At 30.1% G+C, this 16,123-nt stretch overlaps 2 protein-coding genes and 1 long non-coding RNA gene across 3 annotated transcripts; all 3 read left to right on the plus strand.

The window, feature by feature from the left end:
• Window positions 1-1,148: 1,148 nt before the first annotated feature.
• LOC131594464 (uncharacterized) lies at window positions 1,149-4,668 on the plus strand. The gene is made up of 6 exons (XM_058866602.1): window positions 1,149-1,938; window positions 2,124-2,233; window positions 2,693-2,757; window positions 3,232-3,321; window positions 3,411-3,503; window positions 3,998-4,668. The coding sequence occupies exons 1-6, from the start codon at window positions 1,517-1,519 to the stop codon at window positions 4,397-4,399; spliced, it is 1,182 nt and encodes a 393-aa protein (XP_058722585.1). The 5' UTR covers window positions 1,149-1,516; the 3' UTR covers window positions 4,400-4,668.
• A 3,354-nt stretch (window positions 4,669-8,022) lies between these two features.
• LOC131598802 (annexin D5-like) lies at window positions 8,023-10,342 on the plus strand. The gene is made up of 6 exons (XM_058871361.1): window positions 8,023-8,180; window positions 8,886-9,031; window positions 9,197-9,412; window positions 9,518-9,733; window positions 9,818-9,907; window positions 9,986-10,342. Exons 1-6 carry the CDS (start codon window positions 8,105-8,107, stop codon window positions 10,187-10,189), a joined length of 948 nt encoding a protein of 315 aa, XP_058727344.1. The 5' UTR covers window positions 8,023-8,104; the 3' UTR covers window positions 10,190-10,342.
• A 3,464-nt stretch (window positions 10,343-13,806) lies between these two features.
• Window positions 13,807-15,046, plus strand: LOC131598804 (uncharacterized). Its single transcript, XR_009282401.1, has 3 exons — window positions 13,807-13,893; window positions 14,177-14,406; window positions 14,547-15,046. It is a non-coding gene; the product is annotated as an uncharacterized LOC131598804 (long non-coding RNA).
• Window positions 15,047-16,123: the final 1,077 nt, after the last annotated feature.

The following is a 16,123-nucleotide window of genomic DNA, read 5'->3' on the forward strand; positions in this document are numbered from 1 at the left end:
TAATTTTGCAGAAAAATGCAAAATAGGGGGACTAAAATTACACAGAAAACTTTAAAAAGGACTAAAATAGTGGTTTTTAAAATAGAGGGATCAAAATCAACAAAAAGACAAAATAAGAGGACTATAATTGCAATTAATAATATTATTTATAAAGTTTAAAGTTGTATTAATTAATTTTTGTTGGAAATACTTCTAATTATTTATTATAGAAAATAAAAAGTTAAATCAATAATTAAAAATATTATAAATAATAAATAAATTTTATTTAGAAAATAACAAAATTTATTACTTTTCTTCTACTTATAAAAAAGTAAACAAAATACTTTCTCCCTTATCTATTATAAAAAAGTATTTTTTAAATATATTATATAAGTAATATATCTGATGCATATGAAAAGTTAGATTCTTTATTTATTTTAGATGTATTATTTATTCAATGTATTTATTTATTTTTATATTATAAAAATATGTTTACATTTATGGAATAAAATAATATAAACTCAGGTTCTATTACATTTTATTGTTTGGACTAATTAAAAAAATGTAATAGAGCGAGATCGGGTAAGATGTATTACATTTCATTTTATTATTTTTCATCACTGTTTGTACTCTCCTATTTGAATGAAATGACAAAATTATTCTACTCCATCATAAAATACCTAAATAATGAAATAACATCTTTATTTTATTCTGTTCCGCTCTATTCGTCTTACAATATCCAAAGATAACCTTGGATTAATTTCATTTCTTTTAATCGTAACTTCGAATATCAAAATTTCATTTTTTTTATAATTTAAATAAAAAAACTATAATCTAAATAATAAAAAATCAATTTACAATATAAAATAATTTAACTAACCAATAAAAATCGAATTGGAATCACATGAATTTTTGCTTTAAAACCAATATAAATTGCATAGCTAATGTCCGTAGATAACAACGTGACATAAGACATTTCTTGAACAAGAAAAAGCACGACAAGACAAAACCAAATCCAAACGAAATTGATAACCGATTCTTCCCATAATTCATGGACATTTCTAGATGAAACATTGTATTTGACTGGTTCACGTTAATCTTCACCTTCTCACCTTAAAAAAATGTTCTCGAACTCCACGTGTCATCCTTATATAGCTCCTTCATTCCATCCTTCTCCCTCACATCACCACTCCCTCAAACCAATCATCATCATCATCATTCAACAACATCACCATCTCATCAAAAAAACATCATTCAAACATTGTCAAGTAACAACACCACCTTAAAAAAAAAACATATTGATTCTATATAGTTTGTCTTCTCTTTCAATTGTTCTTCATATTCATATTCATATTCAATTCTGTGACCTTTCAACTTTCAAATCTAGTTTTAGCTTCAACTATATTTGGTAAACACACCCTTCAAACTAATTTTACAAGCTAACAAAAAAAAAATCATTTTTTTTTCTTCTTCCTTCATTTTTTGAAGCTTTGGAAGAAGAAAAACCAAAAGGGTCATTGAATCTGCAAGAAAAAAAATGGCTACAGAGGCGTTTATGTTGAAAGAAAGCGCTTTGTTATCAATGAGAGCATTGAAGAGTTTTTTCATGTTGGTATCAGCTATTGTGATGGTACTTATTTTGCCATTTAGAGGAAGAAGAAGGGTTGAAAAAGAGGAGAAGAATCAGAATCATGAGTGTGGTCATCATCATCATCACCGGAAAGGCGCGGTGGTTCGTGTTCCGGCGAAGATTGTGCCGTGGAAGAGTGGTGGTGGTGGTGTTGGTGTTGGTGTGGTTGCAATGAAGGTGTTTGATTATTTGATGAGAAGGGAATTGGCTATAAAGAGAGTTTTGGAAGATGGTGATGAGAAATGTATGAGGGAGTATTGGCTTTTTGGAACCAAAAGGGGTGATACTATTTTCACACAATGTTGGACTCATGTTTCTGTTAAGATTAGGTATGTTTATAGATTTGTATTCTTCAATATCCATTGTTGCCGCTTTCACAATTTCGATCGATATAGGTGTTGCGATACCAGATTGTGGTTGAATCTGGTATAGGTGTTGCGATACTGATTGTGGTCGAATCTGTCGTTTTCGCAGTAACAGACCGTTTTGGCTAATATTTTAGTATTTTGTGCAGGGGACTTGTTATTGTTATGCATGGTCTTAATGAACATAGTGGTAGGTATAGTAATTTTGCAAAGAAGCTGAATGCCAATGGCTACAAAGTTTATGGGATGGATTGGATTGGTAAGCAAGAACCAAATTATAATTTATGAGTTTTGTATTATGTCTGAGAAATGGTAATAGCTATTTCACCTTGTAATGATTCATCAATTTGGTATTAGTTCCTTTTGTGAAAACAAAACTTGTTAATCATAAGATTATTCAGAAACAAAACTTGTTTTGCCGAATTTTATTTCGCCCTTTGAATATTTATAGAATTGATTATGGTTAAAACTGAGTTAAATGTGACTTGATTTATGTTTGGATACCATGTAAATGTGAGTTGAACAATATATTCGAGCCTAAAAGGCCAAATCAATTATACTCTGGCAACATCTAAACATGTCAAAATTAATTATACGATTTTGGAAATTGAAATCAATTTCGCCTTCTCCAATGTTATAGTATGTTTCATTCACTTTTCTTATTAGGTCAAATCTGATTTTGTTTTACTAATGTGATGTGTATTCACTTAACTTTTAGGTCATGGTGGAAGTGATGGGCTGCATGGTTATGTACATTCTCTTGATGATGCAGTTTCTGATTTGGTATGTTGATGAATCTCCAAGAATTTTGTTGTATGTTACATAACTAAGGTCCTATTTGGATTGACTTGTTTTATTAGGCTGTTTGGGAGAGTTTATAAAAACCTCCAAATCACTGACACGATCGGAGCGTGTCTGGTCTTCGACAGAAACATGATGCTGACACATTAATTAATTTTAAATTTTATTATTCAATTTGATGTGTCATTGTTTGTATCGTGTTCAATGTCTATGTGTCAGGATTCAATGTTTGTGTGTGTCACTCTTTAATGTCTATCTGTAATAGCTTGTAACATGTTTGGGAACTATTTAACTTATTTTCATAAGCTCTTTTGAATAGCATATGAAAAATAGCTATATATTTTTATTTTATCTTATGTTATAGAAATAGTTTATACATAAGCACTCATGAGATAAGCGCTTATGCTATAATTATCTTTGTTCTGATAAATACTATTGTAAACTTTTTATGAACAGAAAGTATTTATTGAGAAGGTTAAAACTGAAAATCCTGGCCTTCCATGTTTCTGCTTTGGACACTCAACAGGTGCAGCAATTACTCTCAAGGTATGTAAGATTTTTGAAACTTACTTGTAAGCAAAAAAGCTCAAGAACCAATTGAGTATTCAATATTTACTTCTACATATATAATGTAGGCACTTCTAGATCCAAAGATTGAAGCTTGCATAGCTGGTGCTACATTCACTTCACCTGCAGTTGGAGTTGAAGCTTCTCATCCAATTTTGGAGGTAAGCATAATCAACGCCGTCTTAAAATTTTAGAGGCCCAGTGGTTTCTATTTAGTTATGATTTAATCATAGCGGATCTATTACGAAACCCTATTTATCCACAATTTTATCCTAAAAAACTCGAGGTCCTATGTTGTAGTCCGTCTCGCACGCTCTCAAAGACGGCCCTGAGTATAATCTACCGGTTCTTTTCAATTTTTTTATTAAGGCTCTGTTTGCAGGGTTGTCAAGTTTTTAGAGATTCTGTGTAGATTAACTACGTTTTAAGTTTGACAAATCAAACATGGTTTAACTGTGACAGATATTTTATGAAGTTCTTTTTAGTCAAATTTTGTGCCATGTGCGATAGTCCGACTTGCGCGCTGTCATAGGCGGTCCTATCTGTTTGGTAAAAAAGTAGCTGATTTTGGTCATGCGAATTAATAAGATAGCATTTGTCCTTGTAAAATTCATGTATATCATCTTTATTCATGTTTATGTTTTCTTCAATATAGGTATTGGCTCCAATACTATCATTTTTGCTACCAAGATTTCCATGTAATTCTGCATACAAAAAAGGATTGCCTGTTACTCGAGACCCAGAGGCTCTTATCGCGAAATATTCAGACCCGTTAGTATGCACGGGATCGCTTAGAATACGAACTGGATACGAGATTCTTCGAATTACAAGTTGCTTGCAACAAAACCTAAGAAAATTGAGAGTTCCATTTCTTGTTCTACACGGCACTTGCGATTCTGTGACGAATCCTAACGCTTCACAAAAACTATATGAAGAAGCTTCATCAAGTGACAAAAGTATCAAATTGTATGAAGGATTCTCACATGATTTACTCTTTGAACCAGAAAGAGAGGAAATCACTAAAGATCTAATTCAATGGTTGAATAGTAGAGTGTGAAGTTAGTTTTGAAAATATGTTATTCGACCCGACACCGACCGACCGACAAGTGTGAAAAAATTTGTTAAAGCAATGTGGAAAAAAAATGGTGTGGAGTTTTCTACCACAGAAAATGTTGAAGAGGCAGCATTTTTGTGATGGATTTCATTGGTTGTAAATAAGAGACAAAAAGTTGAAGCAATGTACTTCTGAGGCATGTTTTTTTGTTTTGCTCAAAACCATAAATAGTCTGTATCATTTTGCTAGCCAATATTTCTTGTTACCCTCAATTGTTGCATCTATTTTGTTGTTTGTTTTTGTCACTGAATGTGGGTGAATGTTAAGTACTTGGTGTTTGATTGAACTGATAGACCATACTTAAACACTTGCTGAGAGAAAATCTGAAAGGAAGTGCTCCACACTCATGGTTTTCTTCTTTTGTCAACTCACAAGTCAGATACAGTGGAACTAGAACTCGGCAGAATGTGAAAGTACCACAAAGTGTAGGGTCATCCATCATATTAAAGACTGTTATTAGCCTAAAAGAGATATTGATGAGCTTATTCAAGAGGGTCATATAAAGAAATATATCAGATGAAACTCTAAGAAGGCTTGAAGCAGTTCTAGGACTTAGGTGTGAGATCAACTTAGAAATCCTAAGTCTAGCAAATGAAGGTTCAATGAAACATAAGAAAGGGGGGATTGAATTAGGTTTCAAGATCAAAAGCTTTTTGGAACACTTAAATACAAATTGAAAAATAGCATAAGGATAAAAAACACAAGATTTTATCCTGATTCACTATTAACTACGCTACCTCCCCCTACTAAGGTAATTTTGCCTTATCAACAAGTACTTAATTCATTAATCAAATATCCTTTTACAACTTTAATGACTACCAGTCAAAGACTTCTCGAGGATCCGGACTAAATCTTTAGTCCTCAAGAAATATTACCCAACCTAGTTAAGTTACAAAGTGTTGTGTTTATAAAATGTTTTTTGAAAAGCTGATATACACAATTAAAATACAACAAGATTTACAAATAATGAAAATTATGAAGCTTTAAATGAAATAATAACTTTCTTCTTTGTGTTGATGGTCGATTTTTTCAAGTGTTTCTCTTAACTTTTTTGAATATGATTTTTACGTTTCACGTTCTTGTTCTATGGCTTTAAACACTCTTTTAAAAAGATGAAAATAGATCCGTTGGAGAGTGAAGTTGGAATTTCATTAACCACAATTTGTATGGAGACGTTGAGTAGTGCAATAGTAGAGTAGCGATAACAACATAGTGGAAGGTGAGGATAGAACGTTTTGCAAAAGTTGGTACTAACAACAGTCCTTTTGTCCTCTTTTTCAAGGTAGTGGAAATGATGATGATTTGTACTATTTCAATATTTTCACAGTATCTTCTTTTGTAGTAATCTCTCCAGACAGAGGCTTCTGATAGGATTTGGTGAAACTTGGTCATAGTATAGAGTTACTAACTTTCTTCACTTCTAACCACGTGAGCCAGAGGCTTCTAATATATTGAGATGAAGCTTGATCAAAGTAAGTCTTTCGTGTTTTGAGAAACGTCGAGTCTTGAGCTATTAGAGTCAATCTGGATAATCTTTGTTCCGTAGATGACTTGATGCTTTGTAGAAGCAGATTTGTTGTTGTAAACAGATTTGTCGAGGTCCAGCCTTAAAACCTCAGTCTTCTTTTCATGAATACAAATTTTCTACGTGGGAATCTCCATCTCATTTATATCTCTTGACATCTCTTCAAACTTTATCATTCCATCAAGTATATTTGAATTATTTTTAAAATTCTTTTCGGTTTGTATCTTGTATTCAAGATTGGAGTTTGGTGATGAAACCTCTTTATCTAAAGTTGTGATGGTTGATGCAAACTTCTCAATTTCCTTTTGAAGTACTTTTATGGTTTTCTTCTGGTTCTCTATTGTTAAGCGCACTTCCTCCCACTTGGAGAGCATTATCATGAATGCATCAAGTTCTACTTTAGTCAAATCTTCATTACTGGACTCACCTTTAGACATAAATCTACCAAAATAGGTCATCACATTGTTGGCAATTTCTCCCTCACTTTTATTATCAGAATCAGACTAAGTGATGGATAGTCACTTTTTCTGTCTCTTAAGAAAGGTATGACATTCTGCTTTAACGTGTCCATGGCCTTCACATTCAAAGCACTGAGTACCCCTAGTATTGAGACTTTATCCACTAAACCCTAGTAATCAACTTCAATTATATAGATAAGTGATATTGAATCTTACAACTCAATTAGACAAACCTACAACTATGCCAAGTTACTGAAACATAGTGTGGTGTACATAAAATAAAAAAGGACTCTTGTAAATGTACCACTCTAAAATAAGCAAGCTAGAATAATCTTGCTTAAGCAAGCTAGAATAATCTTGAACACTTTGAACACTACACCATGTTGTTGTTTGGCAAAAATGCAGTCAATCCAAAGAGTCAATCCACAAGGAGCTTCAAATGGTGTCCATACTAGAGAGTTGAAAGCAAAGAGGGGTTTGAGACAAGGTGACCCCATTTCCCCTTTGCTTTTTGTCATAGTCATGGAATATCTTCACAAAAAGATGCAGCAACTTCAGAAAGTCCCAGATTTCAACTTCCACTCCAAGTGTGAACAACTACATATCATAAACCTTAGTCTTGTTGATGACCTGTTGTTATTTACCAGAGGGGACATTATATCAGTTGAGCTTGTGATGAATACTTTCAATGAATTCTCAAAGTCAACGTGACTAATAGTGAGTCCCACTAAGCGCAAGGCTCATTTTGGTGGAATGGAAGATGATGTCAAAGAAACTATAAAAGATATCACCTCTTTTACTGAAGGCCCCCTCCCTTTCATGTATTTAGGGATCCTCCTTACTAGCAAGAAATTATCCAATCAACACTGCATGATATTGGTGGAAAAAATTGTTGTGAGAATTAGACATTGGAGTGCAGCCTTACTTAGCTATGCAGGTAGGTTTCAATTCACAAATGTATATATTTTATATAAAATTTTATGGTGTTCTTCATTTATATTTTTTAGAATAGACTTTTTCATTTTTTAATAGTCTTCTTCATTATTTTTATATATAGTCTTCTTCATCATTTTTTTTTAGAATAGACTTCTTCATAATTTTTTTTTAATTGAATATTAATTAATTATTTATTAAAGAACATATTTTAAAAAAAATGAATGTATGACGTGATTCAATTAATATACATTAATTAAGTCAAATAAATATAAAACATTAATTTAAGATTAATCTTTAACGATACCATTAATTGATATTTATATATCAATGACTTTGAAAAAAAAACATATTCTATGAAATTAAAAGAAAAAAAATAGGCCGGTCATTTACATTTACATTCCTTTAAAAATAAAAAACAAAGACTTGGCCGGTCAAAAAATACATCTTTCAATGCACTTTAATTCAATAATTCAAATATTAGAAAATTTAGCTCATTCTAGTACAAAAAAAATTGCATGTTGTCCAAATTGCAAGTTAGAAATTAGCTATCATTAATAAAATATTTATTTTGTTTGAATTGGTTGAACAACTCTTGCCATTATTATAATCTGTCCTATTGTCCCTACTCCCTTTAAAACCTCTCTTGTTTCTATCTTCCAACTCAATCAATCATTTTTCTTCTTCACTTTTTCTCTTTCTCTTTGTTTTCATTTTCAGAGAAAGAAGAAAATGTCTACACTTATTTTACCTCCAATTCCTCCTTCTCCTAGAGATGATGCCATGCAACTCTACCGTGCTTTCAAAGGTACCTTTTCTCTTTCTTTCTTTTTCTTCAATTTAATTTGCTGGTTATGTAGCATGCATGGTTTTGAATTTTTGTTCTTGTGATTTTTGATTTAGTATTGAATTGAAATGATTTTATGTTTGGATTTTGATGTGGAGAAAGTGTGTTGATTATAAATTTGAGGCTGAAAATTAATTGTGAAGGTAAAAGCCCCAAATTTAAGTGTGTAATTTGGTTATGGTGTATGGATTTTTATTTAATTATTTAGGTCTAAAATTGAGTATAATTGTTTATCTTTAGATATGTTGATCTGAAAGTCAAATGAGTGTAAAATCAATTCTAGAATAAAGTGCTCTAATTTCTAACTTAAAGTTAGAATCAATTATGACCAAAAAAATCAATTATAATCAATTGTACACTTTTAAAATTTTTATAATTTACTTTAGCTCTAACGTCTTAATTTTTTTGAAGGTCCTGTGTAGGTCAAGTGAGCTGAAGTTTAATCATGGCAAAACAATTAAAAGCTTTATTTAATCACAATTTAACCGGGATAATATTTTACTAGGCTTAATTTATCTACGGTCTGAACGTGACAAATTTTAAGTCCTATGCGTGCCGTCAAAGATGACAGTGTTTTTCAACTTACAAACTAACTCTAACAAACTTTGAAGAGACTATTGATATTCCATGAAACCTTTACTTCATTCTAATTCTATGGTTTTGCAGGATTTGGATGTGACACAGCTGCTGTGATCAACATTCTCGCTCATCGAGACTCTACGCAGCGTGCCTACATTCAACACGAATACAAAGCAACGTATTCTGAGGAGCTTTCAAAACGCTTAATTTCAGAGTTAAGCGGAAAGTTAGAGGTACGAAATTACTAAGTTAGAGCTTTCAAAACTATGAATCGAAAGATCTAACAAAGTGAATCAAGTTTTCAATAACTTAATACTCGCTCGCTCTCTTCGAGTTTTCTAGTGGTTGCAATTCGTATAACATTTCATTGTTTATCTTACACTTTTTCGGTTTTTCAGACTGCTGTTCTGCTTTGGTTGCATGACCCTGCCAGCCGCGACGCAGAAATCATTAGGAAGTCTCTAATTGTGGACAGAAGCCTTGTAGCTGCTACGGAAGTAATATGTTCGCGCACGCCGTCCCAGCTACAACATCTAAAACAGCTCTACCATTCAAAGTTCGGTGTTTATCTCGAGCACGAAATCGAAATAAACACTTCCGGGGATCTTCAAAAGGTGAGGTTTCTAAATTTCTATATGTAAACAAAACACCGATTATACTGAGCATGAAGTTGCTGCAACAACTGAAAACTAATTGTGTTATGCAAAAATCTTGTTAAGATCTTGCTTAAATATATAAGCACCCCTCGCCACGAAGGCCCCGAGGTTAATAGAGAAATTGCTCAGAAGGACGCAAAGGTTCTCTTCAAAGCGGGGGAGAAAAAACTAGGAACGGACGAGAAGACTTTTATTCAAATATTCAGTGAACGGAGCGGCGCGCATTTGGCTGCGGTCAGTTCTTATTATCATGACATGTATGGTCACTCATTGAAGAAGGTATCTTAATCACATTAATCTTGTCATCGCTTCAAAAATTATTTATCTTTCGAGGTATTAAATTTCAAGCTGAATTCGTACCAGGCAGTAAAGAATGAAGCATCGGGGAATTTCGGTCTCGCGCTTTTGACAATAACCGAATGTGCTAATAATCCAGCAAAGTATTTTGCAAAGGTATTCCTTAGATCTTCAACAATGGTTAAAAATTCCTATACACAAAATCTGTATATTCATAATTTTGTCACCATGCAGGTTTTGTATAAGGCGATGAAAGGTATGGGGACTAACGACGACACACTCATAAGGGTTATTGTATCGAGGACCGAGATTGATATGCAGTATATCAAAGCTGAATATTCGAAGAAGTACAAGAAGACATTGAATGACGCGGTTCACTCTGAAACATCGGGCAACTATAGGGCTTTTCTTCTCGCACTTTTGGGTCCAAATCATTAGTCAATTGATGTTCAATTATGTTACATTTTGGATATTTTCAAACCTTGATGTTTAAATGTTTTGAAATTTGGTTGTTTGTTGTGCTTTGGAAGGAGAATTTGTAAGCATTATCATAAAGACTCTTGGTATAGTCAAGACTCAACATTTCTTGAAGACTTGGTTTGCTTCTTAGATCCATGAATTTGGCACAAGAAAGTATCTTAGTCTAAATGTATGCCAATTGTTCTTTAAAGTTGCAATGCAACATTTGACAATGATATGCTTTGTTATTGTTTCAAAAAAAGACAATGATATGCTTTGTTCACCCATGTTTAATTGGATTATTAGCAATTGATATGTCTGATTTGTTGTCACACTATAGTACAATAGAAGTATTCATAATATTGAATATTGTTATGACTTATTGTTGTCAAGGTGTTAAAAAATATGATATTTTGTTTTATCTTTTTTATTATTAAAGAAAATAAAAAGACATATTCTGAGAAATTAAATAAAAGACTTATCTGGTCATTCATATAAAACAAAAAATCAAGACTTAGGTTCTTATATAAAACAAAGATAAAGACTTTTTTCGACAACAGCAAAAACAATGACTTGGCGAGTCAAAAAAAAAAAAAAATACATCTCTAATTCATTTTAAATAAAAAAATTATTTTTATTATTTTAATTTAAATTGAGGGTATTTATTTGAAATCCGTTTCTCTCCATTTTTATTTATAAATTATTTTTTCATTATATAAAGAAAAAAAACTAGAATTAATTTTGTCTATACACATTTTTTTAATAAATTACTCAGTTTGTAGCAAGTTGTTAGTAATTTTGACTTATTTATAACAAAATATAAAAAATATTTTTCCCATTTAAAAATATTTTATTCAAATAAATTTTATTAAATTTTAATTTTAATTAAATACTTAGTTGAAACACGTATCATATACGTAATAAATATTTATACGGATATTTGAAAGGTTAAAAAAAAATATTTTTTATTTCAGAATTTTAATAGGTAGGACAATTCTTATTAAAAAGATTTAGCGTGTGTTTGGTTCTACGGTAAAAAAAATTAATTTTGAGTGAATCGATTGTAAAATTGATTTTGGATAAGTGACTTATGTTTGGAGAAATTTTTGCAAAAGTAAGTTGAACAATAAATTTCAGTGTAAAAATCACGTTTGATCAAAAGCTACAGATCCTAGATTCAAGTAGAATAAATTCTTGAAAGCATAATCAATTCTACTCGAAATCAACCAAACACTTCAAAATCAATTTTAGACATTGAGAATCAATTCTAGATGTCTCAAACGTGAAATCAAATATAGACTTAACATTGTTGGGTGTTTGAGGTTGAATTCGAATTCAAATGTCAAAACCTCTGGTTAAGTTAGTTAAATTATAAGAATTTTTGCCATCTCATTCAAATGTCTTTGAGTTTTTTAAAATAAAATTTTGTTACATCAAATACAATACTCTTTATATATATATATATATATATATATATATATATATATATATATATATATATATATATATATATATATATATATATATATATATATATATATATATATATATATATATATTAATTTAGTATTGTATTTGATGTAACAAATTTTATTTTAAAAAACTCAAAATACATTAATGTGGCTATTAATTTATCTCTCTTGATGAATTTAATAGTTGATATTTATTTCTCTCATCTCTCTCTCTCTCTCTCTCTCTCTCTCTCTCTCTCTATATATATATATATATATATATATATATATATATATATATATATATTACTGTAAATATTTATTATAAGATATTAAATTGAATATTATGTGATTAATTTTTTAATAAAAAGTACAATTAAGAAAATAATTAACATTAGATCAATTTTAATCTACAAAGTTTAATTCAATATTATTAAATTGAAAAGTTTTGTTCGAATAGAAATAATGGTTGTAATTTAAGATGGTTCTTATGATCTTATAAATTAAATTAAATAAAAAACATTTTTGAAATAAAAAAAATAGATAGGCGTGATAACTCAGCTTATATGTATTAATTGACTTAAATAAATATAAACTCATATCCAAACTAATTTTCGGACTTGGATCCTCTCCTTCATTTTTCTTTCCTTCCCTCTCCATCCTCTCAATCACTCTCTTAATTTCACTCTCACTCATCATTAAAAAATAATATTTAATCAAGAGAGAGAATGAAATTAAGAGAGAGATAGAGAGGTTGGAGAGGAAAGGAGAGAAAAATGAAGGAGATGATCAAAAGTGCTAATTTTCTAACATTGACTTTTATTTATTTATTTAAATAAAGTGTGTATATTTGTAAATTAATAATTTGTAAAGAAAAAGATAAAGAATATTTCAATGAACATCCTGATACTCTTATATATGTGGCGAAATTCTAATTATGCCTCCTGATTTGGTAGATACACATCTAAAAACACTTTATTTTTTTAAATAAAATTTAGTTTTTTTCGTAGATTTTTTAACTAATGATTTTTACACTTAAAAGTGTATTCAAATTCTATAACGAAAAATACTCTAAAATAACTCAAAATCTCAAAAATTTATCGATTAAATTGAGTTTTAAAGTTATCGAAATGTGTTGATCGTTGATGCACATGTTTATCGCCGAACTCGGGAAAAAAAACAACTTTGATGATTTTTAATTTTTGAGGTGTAGAGAGTTTGAAAGAGTGAAGAAGAAAAATAAAGAATGAGGGAATAGTAGAGTCTGACGCGAATATAAGATCAAATGTTTCGGTAAATGCATCATTTGAAGTCTTTCATGGATGCATCTACGGAACAAATGAAATTTAAAATAAAAAAAATGTGTTTTCGACGGTACATTTACGAAACAGAAACAACAGACAAATATTAGAATTGATTCCGAGAGAATTGAGTTTGGTAGAATTGATTTTAATAGAATTGAGTTTACAAGAATTGATTTATGTTTGGATACAATGATATAGAAGTGATTGTTATCTATTAATGTTGTTTGGATAGTTTTAACAAAATTGATTTTGAATTGTATAATTACCAAAATGGTAATAAATTTTAGTACAAATCAAAAAGAAAAGAAGTAATTGATGAAAATTAAAGAGGGTAAAGTAGGAAAATTTAAAAGAGTTGTAATAAATAATATATAATAAATGTAGAATTGATTCTACTAAACTCAAAAGCTAGAAATTGTAGCTTCTACTAGAATTGCTTTTGGAGGAGAAGAATTGATTTTAAAAAAGTATCCAAACAAAAAAAACCAATTATCAAGTTGAAGTGGACTAAAAGTGCTTTTGGGACTTGTAGAAGCCAATCCAAACATTCACTTAGAGTTTCTCAAGAAAAATATCTTTTTAAAATATATCAAAAATATAAAAGAAAAATTGATTTTTTTAAACGACTTAATTTGCACGTTTTCCAAACCAAATGGTACGTTATGATGACAGAATTGTTTACACACTGCTTTTTCTTTCTATGGTTGAATTGAAGAACAACCGTTGCATTTGAAATAATTGTCCTTATTGACTTTTTCCAATTTTGTTTGTTTCTTTTCTTTTCCATTTCATTTCTTATTTATAGCCTTTTACTTTTCTTTGTTTTTCATTGAAAGAAAGAAGAAGAAGAAAATGTCTACACTTATTATACCTACAATTTCTCCTTCTCCAAGATATGATGCCATGCAACTCTACCGTGCTTTCAAAGGTACTCTCTTATCTACTTATATAATAGGGTTAAATAAGTTTTTAGTCCCGATAAATATGTCAACTTTCAATTTTAGTCCCTGCAAAAATTTTCTTCAAACAATGGTCCTCGCAATATTTTCCGTCCCTATTTTTAGTCCCTCCTGTTAAATTTCACTAACGGAAGTTTACGTGGCACGCCACGTGTAACGCCACGTCAATTAAAGTCAATACTAATTAAAAATAGATAGATTGTGGGGGTTTTAAACCCCCTTTAAATAACTTTAAAAATCAAAAAATTTCAGGAGCATCAAGATTTTTTAGGGTAAATCTTTACATTAACCACAACTGAAACCCCAACTGGAAGGTGTTACATCTTCAAACCAAAGTGAAATGTTGAACAAATTAACCACAATAAAAGACAGAAGCTACCAAAGCTTAACCATCAAGAGCATGAAATAAAAGATGAGCCTTGGTAACTCAAGACAAAAGCAAAAACGCCAATGCCTATCAAGCTGGGGTTTCGATAATCAAGGTTAGTCCAGAAAGAGATGTTGAAATTTAGTAAAACCTTGTTGGGGAACAAAATAATCATTGCATTTTTTTTTACGGCAGGAATTTGTTTTTCTTGATTCTTCCACTCGATTAAAGGTATTTTTTTACTCTTTTTGGCAGCAGGGGGTTAAGGTCACTGGAATCTGTACTATAGTTTCCATTGGCATCTTATTCATGGGCATGATTTGAAGTCTGTAACATGTTCTCTTGCAGCAAAAGTCGTTGGATATATTTGTGGTCAATTCTTTTGGATCTGGGTTCCAGGTATGTCTTGCAATAATAACGTGAAATACAAATGGTTTAAATATGATGATTGGTGCAATATCAATTACAAAGAATAAGTGTACCTTTCACAATTTGTAAATGACCTGATAAAACAAATGTGTAGTCTCTATATCCTGTTTTGCTAATATCTTAATAGATGTGCTATCTTGTGAGTTCAAATTATATGTATGCTTTCTATCCTTTTAGATAATCTCAAAATGCATTACTTTTGTTTGTCCCATTACAATAACAAATGCGAACTGTTAGAATACTTGTACTATTAGTTACAAAATTCGAGTTTATTTTGGTCATGCATATTTTATGTATCTTAATTAAATAATAATTATGAGCCATATTTACGGTTGGCTTCTGATATATATATATATATATATATATATATATATATATATATATATATATATATATATATATATATATATATATATATATATATATATATATATATATATATATATATATATATATATATATATATATATATATATATATATATATATATATATATATATATATATATATATATATATATATATATATATATATATATATATATATATATATATATATATATATATATATATATATATATATATATATATATGTATTGTAGGCTCTTTTCGTACTTCTCTTTCTACCTTTAATCTCTAACTTGAAAGGAATACCATTTGCTCAACTGCCTTCATATCTTAAAAGTGGTGCTGCTGGCTTTCTAAATATTGGAGCTGATAAGACAGGTATGCTCTAATAGATACTACGTGACAATACAATAACACATCTTCCTACTTGGTTTTCTATTCTTATTTACATTTCCTTTTATTTCTTTTGTTCTTAATTCTTACATCACAACACTATCATATTAATTGTTAAGAGTAAATGATTATTTTCTTAAGTGCACTGATGGTTTATATGATTCTTGGGTTTTCTTAGGATATGACTATCTTATATGTTACGGTTCTCTCTAAGTTCATATCACAATGCTATATAGTTAAGAGTGAGCCACAACCCAAACTGAATTTTAAATTGAAATTCTCATAATTATACGAAATTTGTTATTTGGCCTCTCTCCATTTTTTGTGAAAAGGTTCAATAATTAAATAGCTCTTCTTCCCTTAAATGATTTTGAACCTTGTCGAAAACATTCATTTCCATGTCTCAGGTTGTGATGGTGCTCCCTTGCTTCCACTGCTTTACGTAGTTACCAATCTGGCATTCAATATATCCCTGGAATTTTTTGATTTTTTTAAGTTATTTTTTAAGTTATATTCCATGTCTTTGATTATTGTAAATTCCATCACTGTACCAACAATAAATTTGAGCGAGTCATGGATTTGGAATGAAGCAAAAACAACAAATCTTTTATATTAGGTGTAAAGCCCCAATTATGTGTTTTGATTTCTACTGGATGAGTGTAA

The sequence above is a fragment of the Vicia villosa genome, linkage group LG4 (assembly GCF_029867415.1).
Source record: "Vicia villosa cultivar HV-30 ecotype Madison, WI linkage group LG4, Vvil1.0, whole genome shotgun sequence".
Lineage (NCBI taxonomy): Eukaryota > Viridiplantae > Streptophyta > Magnoliopsida > Fabales > Fabaceae > Vicia > Vicia villosa.

Excerpts from the sequence above, each read along its gene's own strand:
- LOC131598802 (XM_058871361.1), top strand. The coding sequence starts at position 8,105 with ATGTCTACACTTATTTTACCTCCAATTCCTCCTTCTCCTAGAGATGAT. Across the intron at positions 8,181-8,885 it reads ACTCTACCGTGCTTTCAAAG|GATTTGGATGTGACACAGCT; the intron begins GTACCTTTTCTC and ends ATGGTTTTGCAG. Across the intron at positions 9,413-9,517 it reads CTTCCGGGGATCTTCAAAAG|ATCTTGCTTAAATATATAAG; the intron begins GTGAGGTTTCTA and ends AATCTTGTTAAG.
- LOC131594464 (XM_058866602.1), top strand. The coding sequence starts at position 1,517 with ATGGCTACAGAGGCGTTTATGTTGAAAGAAAGCGCTTTGTTATCAATG. Across the intron at positions 3,322-3,410 it reads GTGCAGCAATTACTCTCAAG|GCACTTCTAGATCCAAAGAT; the intron begins GTATGTAAGATT and ends TATATAATGTAG. Across the intron at positions 3,504-3,997 it reads CTTCTCATCCAATTTTGGAG|GTATTGGCTCCAATACTATC; the intron begins GTAAGCATAATC and ends TCTTCAATATAG.